At 36.6% G+C, this 21003-nt stretch overlaps 1 protein-coding gene across 4 annotated transcripts in view; it reads right to left on the minus strand.

The window, feature by feature from the left end:
* HOMER1 (homer scaffold protein 1) overlaps positions 1 to 21003 on the minus strand; it is a 124027-nt gene that overhangs the window by 64766 nt on the left and 38258 nt on the right. For all 4 annotated transcript variants that reach the window (XM_089909055.1, XM_022594004.3, XM_089909056.1 and 1 more), the window contains 3 exons: positions 13913 to 14069; positions 9102 to 9233; positions 5207 to 5299 (listed from right to left, as the gene is read on the minus strand). In XM_089909055.1, coding sequence (XP_089765181.1) covers positions 5207 to 5299; positions 9102 to 9233; positions 13913 to 14069 — 382 coding nt within the window. The remainder of the gene's footprint in view (positions 1 to 5206; positions 5300 to 9101; positions 9234 to 13912; positions 14070 to 21003) is intronic.

Consider the following 21003-nt stretch of genomic DNA (forward strand, 5'->3'; position numbering starts at 1 on the left):
AGGTGCATGGGCTTCAGTAGTTGGGGCTCGCGGGCTCTCGAGCGCAGGCTCAGTAGTTGTGGCGCACGGGCTTAGTTGCTCCGCGGCATGTGGAATCCTCTCGGACCAGGGCTTGAACCCGTGTCCCCTGCATTGGCAAGCGGATTCTTAACCACTGTGCCACCAGGGAAGTCCCTTTAAGTGACAATCTTTAAGTGACAATTTTTGACCCCTGTCTCTCCTGTCTTTCCATCCTATTTTTTTCTGGATGATATCATTCTCACCTACAGCTTTAACTATTACTCATTTGTTGATGATTCTTGAGACTTAGTTCCAATTCCAAATTTCTAACTACACACTATTCACCTGTATGTCCAATAGGATTGAAATTCATTCTCTGAAGTAGATATCCTCCTTTGAAGTTCATGCTACAAACCAAGAATAGAAGTTTCAGAAACATCTAACTTAATATCTTGCTTTACCATTCTCCCTTGCCTTCACTATTTCCTCAATTCTTACATTTCCTCCAAGTTCAGTCAAGTCCACCATTACGTCTATTCCCTCCCTCTCCATTTTCACTGCCAATAACTAGTAGGTAAACCCAACAGAGAAACAGATAAATACTCCATTGGGACAAGTAACAGGATTAAAGACACATATCTCCACTGCCCTTACTTTGGAGAGCAAAAAAAATATCCAGAGAACTCTAGTGAACCTTTCCTGAAGTTGTAAAACTTGTTCTCGTGGTATTTGGTTCAGTAAAACCACACTTGTCATATGATACTAAGAAGGCATCATATTAATGTATAGGCATTCACTAATTCTAATGGTATATTTGTGGGCTAGATATATAAATAATATAGTTTACGATAGTAACAGTTGGCTACTGCAGACCACTTTTCAAAAAATCCATTTATAGCAGGAAAATCTAAAACATTCGAGATTTACTGCACTTGAAATGTCCTTAGAAATGATATAGTTCAAACCTCTGACCTTACAGATTCAAGAACCATGGCCAAAGAGATCAACTGACTTTCATAGGATCAAACAGCTAGTCACAGAGAGCCTAATAATCACTTACAATAAACCAGTGCCATTGGGTAAATATAATTTATCGTTAAAATGAACATTTTAAAAATTATGGTATTTATAACAAAGCTAAATAAACTTTACTTTTCTCTGAATACACACACTCACACACACATATAATCCATTTTTTCTATAAAGTGTATTCTAAAAAATCTTGAGGAAGAGGTTTAGACATACTAAATATAAATCAAGGTAGCTACTACAATATATTTAATGCTATACAACCTGATATCTTAAATGGAAAAAAAAAGCCCATGAATTTTCTTTGGCTACAAACAAGTGATGGAGTAAATAGATTTTACTCAGTTTAAAAGTCTTAGTCAACTGAAGCTAAAAATTATTTTTTTTCTAAACTCCAATGAAGAAAAATGTGGATTAAATGATCATATAGCCCCTTTTTCTTCAATGCATATTCTGAGGAAAGTGCCTAACAAGTTAACTGAAATACAGTATTTTTAAAACTGTGAACTATGTAAGAAATTTCAAGTTTAAAGTCAATCATCTCTCTTGATTTTATACCAAATTGACTATTTAAAATATTCCCATGGAAACATGAGAACATAAGATCTCCAACAGAGGAAAAGTTCTAAATTAATGTCTGTTATTTAAAGAGAGATGCGAAAGAAACTGACAACTAATATGTGATTCAAAGCATTCCTAGAGATGTTACCTTGATGAAGACAACATGAAGATTATCTGATAAGACCACATATTTATATCAAGTATACAACCTTAGCTCAAGAGTCTAAGAGGGAATTGGCCAACTTTGTTCTAAATGCCAGACTCCTTTCATCACAAGCCTTTAGGGAGATGGAATGGTTTGTCTACAGCACTGTTTCTCAAAGTCTGATTCCCCAGATCAACAGCCATCAGCATCTCTTGGAAACCTGTTAGAAATGCAAATTCTCAGGTCCCACCTCAGCCCTTCTAAATCAGAAATGCTAAGGTTGGGACTCAGCAATTTGTGTTTTAACATGTCTTCCAGGGGCTTCTGATATAGGCCTTATTCAATTAAGGCATCTGTATTTTTCTAAATAACTATGTCAAGGCTTTACATCATCATCTTCACCATTACAGCCACATTGGAAACTCAGCTGTTAACATTTATTAAGCCTTTACTATATGCTAAGCACTTTGTAATCCTTATTTAATTCTCACAATAACTTTGTAAGGAAATATCATCCTTATTCCCATTTTATGGACTAAAGAAAATACTAACATGCCTAAGTTCAGAAAACTAAAAAGGGTTAGAGCCCAGATCAAAGCCAAGCTCTAGAGTGTACATTATTGCCATTACTGTATGACAGTGTAAACATGACATTGCCATTATCATACTTATTCCACCCAACAATCCTGTAAGGTAAGTAATGTAATACTCATGTTGCAGATGTATAAACAGACTTGGGTTAAGCAATTTTTCCAAGATCACATAGAGGCAGAAAAAGAATTTATGTCTAAGTTTGTTTGACTTGAAAATACATACACCTAACTGGTCTGCTATACCACCTCAAATAAAAGTGAAAGCTATGACCAACTCAGTGTCTACTATTATCAATTATCCCATTTAATCTCTCTACCCACTTTGCTGAATTCCTGAGTAACATTCTAGTCTTCAGGCAGAGTGTTAATTTAGTAGATTGGGTTAAACCAGTGAGAATCAAGCTGTGCTTTCTAGCTGAATAGAATCAGAGTGGCCAAAGGTCATACAATTCGACTCAAAACAGAAATAGTAATGACCTCTGTGAGGGACTGTCATAAAAAAAAAAAAGAAAGGAGAGGAAAGAGAAATGAAAATACCATTTTCCCCCTATTTCTCTGGCTCTGTAAATTAACAATCAGACTTCAAATATTTTAAAAAGATAAATTAAGGTCAGTATATTTTGGCTCTCAAATACTAATGAACTTAAGACATTTCTTTATTCTTCATATTTCACAGCACTTTCCAAATACAAACATCTTTGATATATTCCTTTGATGAAAGGCTTAAAGACATTCCTTCCACCAAAGAGAAGCAGGTATCTTAGCAGCAACTTGTAACACTTTATGACCAATTAAACAAACACAAGTTATGATTAGAGAAGCAGGAACTAAGTACAAGGGCAAAGTGTAAACCATTACAATTTTACTGGAGTTTTTTCAGTATTCTCTTATTGAATGTGTTATAGCATCCTCCTGTGACACTGGAATCATTCACCTGAGGAACTGGAGCTCCCAACGTGTACTGGTACTAAATTTTAAATAGGCTTTTATGCTTAAAAGCATCGCTACATTATCACAGCACTTAGGGAGACAGATTCGAGGGAAGTTTCAAAATGATCATTCTTGTTATTCCAGGTCACTGCAAGTACAGAAGAGGTATCATGGAGCTTTGGCTTCAATCCAGAGTACAACTTTAGTCTATGAGGAAATATGAACTTTAAGCATACTCAACAGAACTCTTCTTTCCTCTGAAAACACTCAAAACTATTTATACCAGTAGGGTTTACCAAACAGAGTTGGGTGCCAGGGGTGGGGAGGAAGGTGAAGAGCAAAATATTTTCTAAAATGTTCCAATCATTTGGCTAGTCACAAAATTCCAAGGCAATTACTATTTACTCACTTAAGAAAGTTTTATGTAAATCAGCTACTACTGACATATTCCACAGAAACATTTGTAATATCCAATCCTTCCTTTTATAAAATCTCCTAAGTACACTTCAAAAACAAACAATTACTCTAGAGAAGAACCCAGCACAAAGCTGAACCTTACTCTTAAGATGACAATTGAAATAAAGATTAACTTTAGAAAAGTCTATTATTACAAAGCTGAAAATTATTGGCTTTCTATGAGTGATATTATTACATTAAAACCTTTGTGAAAGTACTCAAATGTAACTATTTAATGAATTTTATTTAGAGATGTAATTAATTTCCAACTGAAGAAAGATTACAATGGACAAGTAATAGGTATTAACTCATTTTGTTAAAGGAAAAAGGGATGCTTTTTCTTTTCTTTTTCTTTATTTTTTATTGGAGTATAGTTGCTTTACAATATTGTGTTAGTTTCTACTGTACAGCAAAGTGAATCAGCTATACGTATACATATACCCCCTTTTTTTGGATTTCCTTCTCATTTAGGTCACCAAGGAGCATTGAGTTTCCTGTGCTATACAGTAGGTTCTCATTAGTTATATATTTTATACATGGTATCAATCCCAATCTCAAAAAGGGATACTTTTTTAAAAACTACAACCTTTGGGTCTCAGTGCTGAGATGTAAAATGTCCCAACTGTCAGATTTAAACACACCTTAAAATCAGGTAGAACAAACTATATTGTTTATATATTTTTATTTTCTGTATATTGTGGTGTTTTGACATCTTAAAAAACCTTTCTGGCTAGCCAATTCTTAGAGATAGCAGGGGGCTAAGGTGGGAGCATGGCTTTGATATGCAAATTAACCACACCAGGCCATACCTCCTCTATCTGGCCCCTCCATCCCAGGAGACAATATTCCTCTGCCTTAATCATCCAAGGAGCTCGATACTAGGCAACTAGGAACTAACTCTCTATAGTTTACGGCCCACTGAAATCATTCAGGCTAGCCAGTCCTAAACTGTTCACCCTGCCCTGCCATTCCCAACAGAAACCCCAATACAAGGCTCTAGCCTTGGTGTTCCCCTGTACTCTTGCTTTCTGCCCTCTGACCACCCTGAGGCATCCCTGGTGCCCCCCCCAGAGGTGTGTCGTGCCTCCTGTTTCTAGGACCTGTGAGGACAATAAACTTCTGTTTTCCCAGCCTCTCCTATGTCTTCTCTTGCGGGGCTGCACCCGATTGACCATCACAGAACACAGAATACAAACAATAGGGCAATCTATGTTTTTTATATACAATTGTTTTTAAGTTGTATGCACATTAAAAAACTGAGTTTTAATTACTAAACAGATTTTTTTCCCCCTGAGATTCTTGTACACATTGGTATATAGGAAAAAAACCATTTCTCCACTAGTATGGATTAACTGAAGGGTGCATTTCTATGTCTACTTTGGAATCCAATCACCTTAATTTTGCCATTATTTTCCTAAATTTATCTCTGGCATAAAGGATACCATCTAAAATGAACAAGGCTTATAAGTAAGAATAGAAATTAGATACCCACCTGTGAAGGTGTACTGGTAAGTTCCATCTTTTCTTGTGATTTCTCCTTGGCTAGTCGAGCAGCTTCTTTAAATTCCTGAAACTTTTCTGCAAACTGAATGTAGAAAGACTATATACATTAATCAAATAAAAATAGGTCTTAATGCCCACTTTCATCTTAGTTTTCTTCCATTTTATGGAATAACAGACTCTTACACAGCAACTTAGCCCTCAAATCAACTACAGGCATAATATGAAAATGACAGGAAAATAAACCTAATATCCAACATTTGCGCACTATAAAGTATTCTGACAGATCTCATTAAAAAAAATCATGATGGGGCTTCCCTGGTGGCGCAGTGGTTGAGAGTCTGCCTGCCGATGCAGGGGATGCGGGTTCGTGCCCCGGCCCGGGAAGATCCCACATGCCGTGGAGCGGCTAGGCCGGTGAGCCATGGCCGCTGAGCCTGCGCATCCGGAGCCCGTGCTCCGCGATGGGAGAGGCCACAACAGTGAGAGGCCTGCGTACCTCAAAAAAAAAAAAAAAAAAAATCATGATAAAACTAAGTTAGAATTTGGTTTCAGCTAGCTTAGTTTTGTCTCTCCTTGGTTGTTCAGATATACTTTACTAAGACCAAGGTGTGGGGTACAGGTTGGGAGTGGAATCAGTAAAGACGGGCATACTATGTTTGTTTCTCATGGAGAAAACTAAATCGCTTAAGTGTCCACTCCTAATCATCTCTGTAACTGGAGCATGCTTTTAACTTTTACTAGAATATAAACTCTTGTATTATGTAAGGCATTTTATTTGCAGCAGTACAAACAGCAACGTTTACTACTGTCACTAACTGACATTACTAAAACTTCATTTCCGAAGATTCCTAAACAGCTAATGCACAGCAGCAGAAAGGAGAAGCAGGACCCCACAAAGGTCTTTAAGATTGGCAACAATTTTAAAAAATTACTTTATATGAAATGCTAACTCTTTGGAACCCATGGTAATCAAATAAATGTCATGGCCACAAAAAGTATCTATTTATGAACTGTAAGTGGAAACTAGTCTGCCACTGTTCTCAGAGAGAATAAGGCAAGGCTACAAAATAACCAAATTTAAAAAATCTAAAATCTTTGTGCAACTCAAAACATCTTTTATAGCTAGCAATAAAAATATGAAATTATAGGTCCCTCTTCGAACCCCATAAGCCAACCCTGATTTCATTGCCATCTTGGGAAGGAAAGCTTTGTAAGGAAAGGCTCATGATATACTCTGACCTGCCAACAGGGAGACGGAGGAGGGTCAAAATTAAAGTTGTCATTATTATAACTTTCCTTCTTAAACACTGTTACCCCCACCTACAACTTGTAGATCAGGAAACTGAATCTGTATTATTATACTTATCTAATTAAAGAGAATATCTCATTACTGTAAAAAAAAAAAAAGTCTGAATATAGAGCTAAAAAGGTCTCATTCACATTGTTGGAATTGAAATAAAAGCAAAGCCATAATTAATTTCTCTTTATGTAATTTGAAATAATACACAAAGTTTTTCTTACACTAATTTGGCATTCCAAAGTAGTTAATGTTTAAAATTCTTCTCAGCTTCATAAAGACCCATGCTGTTGCTAATTTTTATAGGTTTAAGTTTCCATGATAACAAAATACAACTTGGTAAGCACTCTAACAATCCAAGCATAGTTGGAATTTTCCTCATACATCAACCTTAGGAGACCAGAAGTTTCTTTCAATGCTGCTGCTCTCTCATATTTTGAGAGTACCTTGCCTAGAATTGCCTTCAGAGCCTTCTCCAAACTATTACAATGTTTCATTTCATGTATGATTTTAGTGACAAAACAAGCCAGAATATTTACAGGCTTGCTTCACTTATGTAAAAGATTATGTACTCCTTTGGGTCCCTTATAGTTTACAAAGCACCAACATTAATCTTCAAGGTAGCTTGGAAAATAAGTCATGATTTTGTGATCTTTGGACCAAAACATTCTGAAGAGACTGATCATAAGCTCTTAGAGCCAAGTCTAGTGAATAAACAAACTAGAGTTGGCTCTAGGAGCTACTGAGTTGTTTCCTAATGGTTAATCCACCCTCACAATACAATACTAGAATTCGCTACCAGTTTGGTCAAAAGCATATGCTAACTTTAAAGAGGAAAAATAAAATTCTTTAACTATAAAAGCTATTCTTAGAAAAAAGATCAGATAAGAGGAGGCAATATGAGTGACAGAATTTAATAAACTATTTCTTTGCCACATTAGCTATCTGCCCAGTAACTTGAAAGATGTAGTAAAAAAACAACAACTTAATATACTCAAAATTACTTAGGCTCAAAAATCATTTCATGCAGGTTTGAGAAATTAATCCACAATTTAGTTCCTTTGTTGTCAAGAAATTCAGCAAGTGTAATATAATTATAGTTTTAATGTTTTTGCTATAGGCTTTAATAGACAATTTCAAAAGAAAATTTCCAAAAAGGTTCTGAGTAATGGCAAAAATATTAGAATAAATGTGTAATTTCCTAAGGGGATTGTTTATGGAGGGACAATGCTTAACTCGATGCCTGTGTCCCTGCTATGTTGAAATACTTTAAGTCTAAAACGTATAACTTTACCACAGCTCAAGAAATATATTTAGAGAATATAATGGGTGTAAGAGAAATGAAATCAGTTAACACTTGTTTGTTTTAATCACCTTACAGAGAATGGCTTATAATCATCAAGACAAAAGTTAAAATAGTTGTAAAATTGAGCTTTCAACTCTAATTTATATCAAAGATAACAAAAGCACTTGAAAACAAGTGTTAAGGAAAGTTTACAACTAAAACAAAAGGAAAGAAAGATTATTTTAACTACTGAACTATCTAATTATAACTTCAAGTCAATAAATATTCACAAAAGTGTAAGATTTTTTAAAAGAAATAATTTTTAAGACTCTCAATGATTTCTATAACGAACAGCTTAGGTTTCACTTAAGTATTAATGGTGTATATCTAACAAGAGCCTGATTACCCTGCACTTGAGCTATTTCAACTCTCAAGCCATCAGATCCTATGTATACCAAATCATACATAAAATATGGTTCAAATGTAGGGTTATTCTTTTAACTGAATGCTTCAAACAGAGAAGTTTTAAGCATAACTCTTTGGGTCTGGTGAGCATCAAATGTGAAGGGTAAAAGTGAGTAATCCTCATCTCCTTGATCATCTTGTTATCCTGAGATTGTTTCCTTTTCCTTATAAACTCTTTCTTTGTGACATCCACAAGAACTCAGGATGCTGCTGGTATGAACACTGCATGGCTTTTGTTTATATGCAGGAAAACTGTTTTATTTCCAGTATTTAGCCTGGTGATGCTCTGTATTTTATCAGCCGTTCTAGCCACAGTAATTTACTTGGTCAGTTCCGAGAACTCCTCACGGTGTCTCTTAGATCTTACTCTGTGTTGCATCAGAGGCCTCAGAGTAATTCTCACCCAGACAAAGCACCACTTTGCTAAACAGTAACTTATATGTGCCTGCTATTATGTCTGAAATATCACTACCAGCTTGAGTTTTCATAATGCAGAAGCGTTTGGTGTCTACCTATCTTACAGAACATCAACCAAGGGTGCTAACTCCCAAGCAAAGTCCATTCTGAAGTGATAATTCCCACATTTTATTTCCTATCATACCTAGTCAACCACAAAAACCCTCCTCAATCAATAGTGACTGTTTTTAATGTATACAATGTTTCCAACTGACAGTGGGATCCACTGATCTCTCACTTCTTGCTCTGCTGTCACTACAGTTGTTCTGAAAATACCAAAGAAATTTCTCCTACATTTTATACTCTCCATTTTCTATTATATATTTAAGACGTCTGATTTGAAGATGTAGATTTCCACTCAGATCTTATGATTTAACTTACTTTCGAAAGATGATGCTCAGAGGAGAACCCCAGTCCATAAACAGTGTTTGCCCTGCTATCAGCCCACTGGCCAAACTTCTGAGATGTTTTAGTAAATGTCATGTTTGGGGTGATGGTGCTGTTAATTATTGCCTGAAAAATAAAACAAGTATGAGTAACCAGCCAAAAATTCGCAAATAGGCGTTTAAGCACAGGACTATTCAGATACATAAAAACTCAGGACTCCTATTGAGCCACAATGTTAAATATATAAAGAGAGTTAGAGAAGCAGTTTTTAACATTATAAGTGACTGTGGCAATATGGTAATAAGAAAACTATAAGTATAATGGCACTCTACTATAAGTTTCAATACTTTACAAGCAAAATAAGTTTTCCTGTGATGCAAAAACTTTTAAAGAGTTTCTAATGTGGTCAGTGTCTTCTCTTTGAACATTTAGGATCAATATCTATGAATTTTGGATGATATTCACCAGAAGCAAGTAGGTTTTAATAGTTGTTTATTTAAAAAGTAAGGACCCCTCTCCAAAGAATCTTTCAAAAATAAAGGCAGCAATAGAACAAATTTTCTATTTGATCACTATTTTCTAAAATCCATCAACAAGAATTTTCTTAAAGCCAACTTACCTGAAATATACTGTGATACAGAAAAAACTTTCAATCCTTTAGTAAGTTTTCCTTTACTCAAGAGAAAAACAAACCCTTAAATATACATTTTGCTTCTTTACATATAAAGTCGTATAAAATCATGGTAATGAGAATCACTATCACTTCTGTTTATAACATAGTTTCTTAGAAAACTAGTCTTTTAGTACTTTATTAAATATTAACTTTGCTGATCACTTTAATAAACTTCAACTACTCTTTAACACATTAATTTCAGTTCGTTCATCCCCTCTGCCAGTACTGTTAAGGTGTAGAATCAGTTTTAGTTAAGTAGTCTAATGACTCTGTAACTGAGATTGAGATTACAAAGTGATCCCATAATAATAAAAAGATACATTATCAAATCCATAAGCAGTTATTTGGTGAACTATTAAATGTGGAATAAGAATCAAGCATTCCAGAACAAAGCTAAATCTGTACACCACATGAACAACAGTATAAACGTAAATATTTATGAGCTATGCAGGTATTGATGAAGTTATAATGAATGTATGACATTTGTCCTACTAAAGTAGACAGTAAGGGAGTGGTGGCTTGCCTTCTCTCACAGACAGTAGACATGTTATCTGACAGTAGACACGTTATCTGTTGTTACATGAGAGCCCTTATTCTCTATAAGCATTTTCACCTCCGACAAAATTTATACACTAATATACTGCCTTACCCTTTGGTTCAAAAGCTGTTTTTCCTGGCATGTCATTTTAGATCCTGTAAAATGTAGCTAACAACTGCTCTAACATGCAGGGTTGTCATCAAATGAAAGACTGAGTGGGAAAGAATATACTAACGAATGGTAAGGACTCGTTTGGATATGCAACTTTTCGCGTGTGCAAATACCTACTAAATGCCAAGCACAACTCTAGGAACTTGAGATACAACAGTGAGAAGCAACGTAACTGTGGATTACATTCTAGAGCAAGAAGAGTCAGTCATTGAACAAGTAAACAAGTAGCTGACCAATGAAATGTCAGAGAGTGGTAAGTGCTGTGAAGACCACAGACCAGGATGGGATCAAGACTGAGAGGCAGAAAGGCAAGGGCTGGCCAGAACTACTTTAGATTTGGTGGTCCTTGAGTGTTCCCTGAGGAGGGTACATGTACATGTGAGCTGGGATCTGAGTGTTTCCAAGGAGAGATGGGCATCTTACAGGTGACCCTAACAACTCTCACATAGTGAGGCGACCACGGGCTTTATAAGGCATGTAAAACGTGTGACTCATGAGTTGCTGGTCACTGACCTTCTGGTTTGGCTATTTCAGACTAACTTCTTTCTGCTTTTACGTTTAAGAGTTCCATTTTAATCCCCATTCTGAACCTTTCCTTGCCTCCATATGACTTGTTTTGGGATTCTTTAATCAGTGAATAAAACTTTAAAATAGTAAATGATTCTGCACTTAAAATTATTTATTAGAATTCTTAAAATAGAATGCTACTATAAATCCATTTTTTAAAATTTTTAGTTCTTTAAAATAAATATGTCTCTCAATCCCATAGTTCTTGTCTTTTCAAGGAAAAGAAGTAGAAATGCTGTGTCATTACCAACCATATAGTGCCCTGATCCTGGCCCTTGGCCATACTGACGTCTCTGCAGCAGGATTAGAAAACCTTCAAGCAAACTTGACATGCACAGAAAAGGCCTTAAGTGAGAACAAATGGATGTTTTCTAATCAGGGGCACCTAAGGTTTTCCCAACTCATCATGTTGTGCAGAAATAGAAGTGAGGGTGGGGAAAAGAAACCCACCCATTTAGCTGCATCAAATAAACCACTACTGCTTACCAAAAAACTACTCCTGCAGGAAACTGCAATAGTTAATAGTATCAGTTCAGAAAAGTAACTAGAAAATGGAAAATGGGATAGAAAATATAACTCCAGTACAGAGAGTAGATTTTATTAAAAGAAACAAAAAAACTTTTTCACAAGAGTTATATAAGAGCCTAATAATTACAAGCTACAAAGTATATTCAAAAATGGAAATGACAGAAGCAATAGTTCATACTGCTTTAGGAGAAAAACACATGAGGATTATTTAATCACAATGGACTTGGGCCTATTTTACTTTTATATATCATTTAACTGCCCTCTCTAATAAAACCACATCTTATCCATGGTTTGGGCCAAGAGAGAAATACAAATTACAGAGAATTGAAGGATCAAGTCAGGGAAAAGAAATAAATTAACACTCTAGGGTCTGAGATTATAATAATTAATATCTGTTAATTTCACTAAACAGTTACAAAATGTGGCAAAATTATTCTTCATTAAATAAAGCTTCAGATAAATTAACTATTGCTATTTCCCAAGTCCTATAAATCCTGAGTAAAAATGAAAAGAGGATCAATTATTCAAATAAATACATGTTAGTCACTTATGTACAAGACAAAGTGCACATAGCCCCTGGGGTCCTATAATCCAGTTAAGGATATAAGGAATGAGCACATAGAAAAAACAGACTGAAAGTTCAGCATTAAATTAAATTATCTTTGATTCCCCCAAACCACTGGGCAATACATAATTAAAAGCTGGGGGCTTCCCTGGTGGCGCAGTGGTTGAGAATCTGCCTGCTAATGCAGGGGACACGGGTTCGAGCCCTGGTCTGGGAGGATCCCACATGCCGCGGAGCAACTAGGCCCGTGAGCCACAACTACTGAGCCTGCGCGTCTGGAGCCTGTGCTCCGCAACAAGAGAGGCCGCAATAGTGAGAGGCCCGCGCACTGCGATGAAGAGTGGCCCCCGCTTGCCACAACTAGAGAAATCCCTTGCACGAAGACCCAACGCAGCAAAAATAAATAAATTAATAAACTCCTACCCCCAACATCTTAAAAAAAAAAAAAAGCTGAATAATATTAATAATAACAATAGCAGTAAGTGTTTGCATAGTGATTACTATACACACTTTAAGTGCTTTTGCCTAAATTAATTTATTTAATCTTCACAATAATCCCACGGTGTAATGATGTAGTTATTTACATTAGTTCTTTTTTACAGATGAGAAAACTGAGACATGAAGACATTAAATATCTTGCTCTAGGTCACATGGCTAGTAAGTATTAAAGTAAAAATTCAAACCAGATGGTCCAGCTTCAGAGTTTGTGGTCTTAACTCTACACTGAACTGTGAAAATTTCCTAGGAATTATCTACATGTATTATTCAAAACTCATTGAGGAAAAAATGGAACTTCCCCCCTATTGAAGGGTATACTCCATCAGGCACTGAGGTAACCAAGTGCTTTGTAGATACCAACTCAATCCTTACAACTACTACTGAGGTGAGAACAATGAAACTCAGAGAAGTAAACACATAATTTTCCCCAAACCAAAAACTTCATAGATGGTAGAATTGAGATAGAAACCCAGGCAGTCCATGCTCATAAAAATATTACTATCTGCCTCTCCTAACAAATAAAAGCAGGTCTTGTCCATACGCTTCTCTTCTGAATAATGGATGTCAGCTTTATTATTGAATACTGAACTTAATATTGAAAACTTCCTATGCTTTAGGGATTCTGAACTGCCTACTAGACTATAGAAGTATATCTGAAAAGAAGTCTAGTTCCTCACTAGATTACATGCTCCAAGAGTAGAAACTGTGTCCGTTCTGTTGAAAACTATATTCCTGGCACCTAACACAGTGCCTGACACAACAGATATGCAATGAATATTTATCAAATAAACTGACTTCAAATTTGTAGAATATTTTGGCATGTAACTCAATATATATATAAGGTGGTTGGGCTTCCCTGGTGGCACAGTGGTTGAGAGTCCGCCTGCCGATGCAGGGGACGGGGGTTCGTGCCCCGGTCCGAGAAGATACCACATGCCGCGGAGCGGCTGGGCCCGTGAACCATGGCCGCTGAGCCTGCGCGTCCGGAGCCTGTGCTCCGCAACGGGAGAGGCCACAGCAGTGAGAGGCCCGCGTACCGGAAAAAAAAAAAAATATATATATATATAAGGTGGTTAATCCAAGTAATTTAGGGGATGAAAAAGTTGCTACCCTAAAAATGATCAATTTTGTTTTTTAAAAGGTAAGTTTTTAAAGCTCAAGAGAAAATATTTTATTTTAATGAAGATAAAAATCTTCTGAATAAAACTGAAGTGTATACTATATAAAGCAAAACAGCAAGGTTATTTAATGTAAATGTAACTTACCTTTGAGCCATCTAAACTGATTATCCTATACACGTTTCTTGTGCTGTCATAGAAATAAGACACAGTAACTGCGTGCTTGCTGGTGGGTACCCAGTTCTTCTTTGTGTTTGGGTCGATCTGGAAGACATGAGCTCGAGTGCTGAAGATGGGTTGTTCCCTGTAGGGGAGAAAACAAAATGATAGGATGAAAGCAGCCACTTTTATTCCACTGGACAATAGAACATGAAAACTGTATGATTCCACTTACCCAAAAATTCCCACATCCTTGAAAATAAGAGAAACTTTCTTTTAAATTTGAATACTCAGTATTATAATCTTCTTTAAAACAATTACAGTCAATCCTTATTATTTGAAGATTCTGTATCTGTGATTTTGCCTACTCACTAAAATGCATTTGTAACCCCAAAATCCATATGTGAGGTACTTCCTTGGTCTCTTCCAGTTACCTGACATGTACCTTTCCACCTGAGGTTGATCAAGGTAGCACTCTGCCTTCTTGTTTCAGCTCTCATACTATAAACAAGTGTTCTTTTTGCAATCTGTTTAGCACCATGAAGTCTGCATTTTTGTGCTTTTTGTTGGTGCTTTCACTGTTTCAAATGTCCCCCAAGCACAGTGCTGAGTGCTGTCTGTTCCTAGATGTAAGCAGACTGTGATGTGCCTCATGGAGAAAAAATGTTACATAAGTTTTGTTCAGGCATGAGTTACAGTGCTTTTGGCCATGAGTTCAATGGTAATGAATCAACAATATATATTAAATAGGGTGTCTTTAGATAGAAACATACATCAAACAAGGTTATTATTGATTGGCTGATGAAAATGTTGTGACCAGAGGCTCACAGGAATCTAACACTGTGTTTCCCTCCGGACAATGGTTCAACACTCATTAATTCAGTGTTTGTGGTGCCTTTATAGAACAAAACCACTGTAAATAATTAGAATTGATGATATGCTGTTTAAATACAAGTATCTTATATGTGACTCTCACTAAGTTAAAAGTTTTTACCCATTTAAAAACTACATTATTCTGGTAACAGGTAAAGAATTTACTGGGAAAGTTTACTTTCAATATAATCTCTACTATACTGAAAAATGTAAGGAAAACAAAGTAGCCCATCATCACAGTATCTTTTACTTAGATCAAGTAAGGCCTTAAAGATAAATAGAGGTTTTAAAAATTATAATTTCAAGAATCAAAACTTATCAAAAATATATATTCAAAATATGATCATTACAGATTTCTTTTACAGTCTGAAAAAACAAGCATGAGATGATCTGTATGTGATAGAAGCATTATAAGGCAAAATTTTCCAAGTTCTCAGTAAGAATTCTCTTGTAAAGAGCGTTTACCAAAAATTTTTTTGGAGTCCAAATGTTTCTTTCATTTACATAACACTTTTCTTTCCTAAAGCAGCTTAAGGTCCTAAAGAGACTTTTAACTGGTATTATATATATAAAATGTTAAAATTAAGTAAGTTTAAATGTTTTAATTTTAAAGAATTAAAAATGTTTTCCAATTTTAAATTTAAAGAAGGGAAAAGAGAGTATGGAAAAGAGTGAAATTAGAAAACAGGCAAGGCAAATTTTGGTCTTTGGCAAAATTTTTCTTCAGATTAATAATAATGGGCTGGGTGTCACATATGTCTCCTATGATTTACTTTAGCCCTTAGAGAGCTATTAGGAAAGGGAGGTACCGTCCCTGTATGTAACTGGGCTCTTCCCAGTTTCATTTCTGGAAACCACCATAACAACTGTTCTTATTAAAGAATCACTTTTGAAAGGAAGTGAGCGATACATTTTATGCCCCTCCCTAAAAAATGAAGCAGAAAGTCATCACTTCTGGCTTAACTGCTATTATACATGGGTTCATTCAGCAAATAATTATTAATAATCTGGCAAGGCGCTATGCCAGGATACAGAATTCTTCCAAATTAGGAGTAGGCCCTATTCATTCCCTTTCCCCATCCTCAATCCTTGACTTTCACAGTAAGGCTGGTGCTACATTTGGGTTATCGTCCAAAAGCCCTGCAACCTCTGCTTTTCTTTTTTTCCACCTTTTAATTAAAGTTCAGTGACTGCAGCTAGTTCCAATTCACAGGGAAATTCATTCACACAAAATTCTATTTTTTAAGACACATAAGGAAGGGAAGTGGGCCATTCTTGGCTATATTGACTTGATAATATCTTTTTCATTTGACAGGGGATAAATTTCTAGATAGCGTAGGCTGATAATTATAAGAATGTGTTCTAATAAATGTATTTTCCAAAAAAGTAAAATTGTTAAGACAATGATATTGCTTTTGCACAAGCCTTATATGACAAATCATCAAATCCTTATTCAATGGAAGTGCAATGTTTTGAGTCCAATAAATACTTTCCACACCATATTAATTCACACAGTATAATTAATCTGCACAATTATTCCACACAATTTAATTCCATTCTGAATAAAAACCTTTAGGGTAAACTAGCTATTTTACAAGCAAATGACATCAACTAAATAACATCAACTAAATAACGCTGTTTTCTTCAATTCTTTTCTGAATAGCTGATTTCTTAAAGAAAGTTATAGTTCATTCAAAGAAAAAAAAAGTTGTAGTTCAAGATCTCTGTCGTTAAAGGCCTAGCCATCAACATCTGGATGATAAAGACTAGGGAAATAATTTTACAGCTGATACCCAGGGAAGAGAATCCCTAGAAGTAACGAGGATGTTACTACATCTGTAAGGGCATACAAGCAGATAATTCACGCTTTTATGGAATATCTACTACATGGTAAAAACAGAGAGAGATGGTCTTTGCCCTTGAAAAGTTCAGTCTGGTGAGGGAAGACAGATATGTTAAACAAATAAAATGCCCTTCACCATGGTAGAGTCTCTGAAAATAAGTGGGTAAAGGCTACTGTGGAGAAACTGATGCCTAAGGAGAGTCTGAAACCATGGGACAGTGGTTAGAGGGCATAGTACTTAGGCATGTGTAGCAAGAACCTCAGTGAGTATGCGTGCCTTTGAAGAATGAGGCTAGAGATAGAGAAGCCAGTTCATGAGGGCACCCACTGGAAACTACTGAGAGATGTAAATAGGAACAGCTTTGCATTTTAGAAAGATAAATTTAGTAGCACTGAAAAGGGTGGGTTGAAGGGAAACAACATTGGACATAGGGACACTAGTCAGAACCTTACAAAGGATCCCAAGTATTAAAAAAATAAAAAGAATAGGAGGTTAGGGAGTGGAATAAAGACATGAGGAGGGGTTAAAGGTAAATTTAGAAAGTAGAATCAATAAGATAAAGTAACAGTTTGGATGTAGGGCAGTGGTTTATCAAACAGGGGTGAGCTGTCTCCCAGGGGACATTTTACAATGTCTGGAGACGTTTTTGGTGGTCACAACAGAGGGAGATTGCTACTGGCTTCTAGTAGGAAGAAGGGTGTTGCTGAACATCTACAATGCACAGGGCAGCCTCCTACAACAAAAAACTATCCAGCCAAAAATGTCAACAGTGTCAAGGTTAAGAAATCATGATGTAGGAGATGAAGGAGGAATCTGAGTCTCCCAGGCTTCTGGTCTGGGTGACTGAAAAGAAGACAGTGCCACTAGGCAGTGTGTAAACAGAAAATAAAGTCTGGAACAGGGGGGATGGTGAGGGAAAGGATGAGCTCAGTTTTGACCAAGTTCTGATGCCTATAGGGTTTGCATGTAAAACTGTCAGGAAGGGAACTTAAAATGTTAGTTTGGAGCTCAGTAGAGAAAACCAGGCTGGAGTGAAAAGTTTTGGGAATCATTAAGAGAGCTTATCTCGTCTGTTTAAGGTACATTTCAACACTAAAATGGAAAAATTTCATTTTAGAGAAAAGCTGTAGAAGCAGCAGTAGAGAAGCTATACCCGAAATCTTAAAGCACTTATCTCTTAAAGGATCTGAAAAGCATCTGACACTGATTATCCCAAGTGTTCAAGTGCTAATTCGTTTTCAAATAAACTGGATGGCACTCATAAATAAAGGTTAGACACACTACTTCCTTTATAACAATTCACACAAAACTAACTGCGTCAGATACCAGCATTTTCCAAAGTATGTTCTATGGAACAAAAGTCCTAGAATTGAGTGTTCCATACTTATATAAGTTCTGCAAACACCTACGTGTTCCACTCTGAAACATTTATAATGCACGTTAATATATTAAAGGTTCCGAGACGTCCTGCAGTAAAGAAACCCATTTAACCCTGAATAACCCAGCATGCAGCAAAGTGATCTGATCCTAGAATTCTTTTTCACGTAACACAGTAACATCCCATAGGACTTACATTTATAACCACAATATGAGAATCAAAAGATAAATTTTGAGGTAAACACATCTCACTGAAAGTCAATCTGTATATTCTACCATCTTTATTGACATTACTGTTACTAGAATATATATATATATATATGGCATAATACAAAACTGAGGCATTAGTCATGACTACAGTATTATTTCTTAAACAGATATAATGACACAAAGTAATTCTCCTAAGAAATTAAACATTAATCTAAAAATCAATTTTGAAAGCAAATAGATTTTTGCATGAAATGCTTTAAACTAGCTTAGAGAAACAAAACTAAACACAGAGAGAGAGACACACACACACTTTAATCCTAGAGAATCATCTACTTTGTAACTTCTTACATGAATAGTCAAGACAGAACTTCCCTGGTAGCGCAGTGGTTAAGAATCCGCCTGCCAAAATAGGGAACACGGGTTCGAGCCCTGCTCCGGGAAGATCCCACATGCCATGGAGCAACTAAGCCCATGCGCCACAACACCTGAGCCTGTGCTCTAGAGCCCATGAGCCACAACTACTGAAGCCTGCCCGCCTAGAGCCTGTGTTCCTCAACAAGAGAAGCCACTGCAATGAGAAGCCCGTGCGCCACAATGAAGAGTAGCCCCCGCTCACTGCAACTAGAGAAAGCCCGCATGCAGCAACAAAGACCCAATGCAACCAAAAGAAAGAAAGAAAGAAACATTTAAAAAAAAAAAAGTCAAGGCAATGAGTAGTTCAAATGACCTTACTGTTAGAAGAGGTTACTGAAGTGTTTTCCAGAAGGTTCGTAAAATAATTCTAGGAAGTTGGTATAAGAAGAATTCTGAACGTCTTAACCGTGGGCTAAAACTCTGTAAAAGTATTGATACTACATACATAGCAAAGCGGATATGAAGAAAGTTATGGTTTCAAACAATTGCCAGACTTTCCACTTAATTTTCCAAAAGAAAGTAGCCTGGCAGAGGTTAAAGGTATAAGGTAAATGATACCTTCCACTAAGAGTTTGACATTGCTACAGACACTGCTGGCTGACCATCCGCCAACTATTCCTCCTGGCTCCTTCTTAACACACCTCAGACGTTGTTCTCTATCCTCCTCCACATGACTGTGAGCTTCACTAAGATCATCAATGCAATCCCATTCTCCTTGCCAGAAGTCCGTTTAGGAATGGACCTCTGAAGCAGTTCTGGCTAATGAGATAATCAGGGAAGGTTTGCTGGAAGCTCCTGGGTACACTCACAGAAAGATACACAGATAAGGGCTTCCCTGGTGGGGCAGTGGTTGAGAGTCCGCCTGCCAATGCAGGGGACACGGGTTTGTAACCCAGTCCGGGAAGATCCCACATACCGCGGAGCGGCTGGGCCCGTGAGCCATGGCCGCTGAGCCTGCGCGTCCGGAGCCTGTGCTCCGCAACGGGAGGGGCCACAACAGTGAGAGGCCCGCGTACCACAAAAAAAAAACAAAAAAAAACCACACACATAAGAAGGAACGTTCTCTTAAATAACGTTGTGTTTGCAGTGACACTCGGACCTGAAGAGTCATCTTAAGACCTTGAGAGCAGCTAACCTGAGAACAAAGCCAACATTGTGAACAAGAGCAGATGGAAAAACCAGGAATCTGTTTCCTTGATTATGTCATTGAATCGATGACTCAGCCTCTAGGCTTGTGATAAAACAAGTTTCCTAGTTGTTCCAAGCAGTTGTCATTTAAAAAATTACACAAATAATAATTAAGGAAAGAGGCTTACATATAATAAATTCTGCAATAACGTGCTCCCCAATAAAATGTGATTGGTGGTCTTCCAGTTCTCCTGGCTAGCTAGCACACACTGGTCATTCATTAACTTTGTAACACAGATCCACATACAATTAGATTTTTAGGGCCCCATTTAATACTGTAGAGGTAATCAATGGAAAATTTTATAAGGCTAACTGATTGAGATGGGTGGAAGAAACATGGAAATCATAAAAGTTCATTATCAATTGACTTTCTGCTATAAGGATTTAATATTCAAGTCTTTTAATCAAGAAACAGCAGTATAACAGCATATTAGAGATATGCAGACAAATGCAGAGAAATAAAAATGGGAATTTGTAAAAGCAGATGCCTGGGGGGACGGGGCTAGATGAAGGACAAGATGAGATAGGAAACTAGTACTTGCCTTTACAAACCTTTAAGTACTATTTAACTTTTAAAACTTGTTCTAGTACTAAAAGATTTTCTTAACTGGCACAGTGTAGGAAGCTATACTTACATCACAGTTAATGCTGAGAAAAGAATGCTTTAGGGGCCACTTTTGAAGACTGTCAAAGAACCATAGAATAAGTGACAATTTTTAATAGCTTGGAACTCAACTAACTTAACAGGACATCATCTGAAAGCATTCTTATTATTCATAAAGAGGAATAAAGGGAAAGTAAGACAGGAGCAGAAATTCCAAATGTGTCCAACTATGGCTCTGGAAGTGCTGAAGATATGTCCACTTCCTTCCTTCATTAGAAGTAAATACACAGGAAGTAAGACAAAAAACATTCTACCTTTTTAGCTTGGTCTTTGGAGTTTGAAGTGGGAAGAGAAGCAGGACAATAGGTGTTAAGGCCAAAATGACATGGGCAAGGATAAGACAAGGAGTGGATGGACACAAATGACCATTTAACCTCAAATGCAATGCCTGAAGAATTTAGTCTCAGTGCCATTATGAGCTGGCACAGCATGTCTTCAGACAAGCTGGAGCTCAAGCACTGGAATGTCCTCAAAAGAACTGTCCTGTACTAGTTAATAATATAAAGTGT

Source organism: Delphinapterus leucas, chromosome 3 (assembly GCF_059928025.1).
Source record: "Delphinapterus leucas isolate spDelLeu-1000000601 "Yukka" chromosome 3, BTC_Dleu_Yukka2, whole genome shotgun sequence".
NCBI lineage: Eukaryota > Metazoa > Chordata > Mammalia > Artiodactyla > Monodontidae > Delphinapterus > Delphinapterus leucas.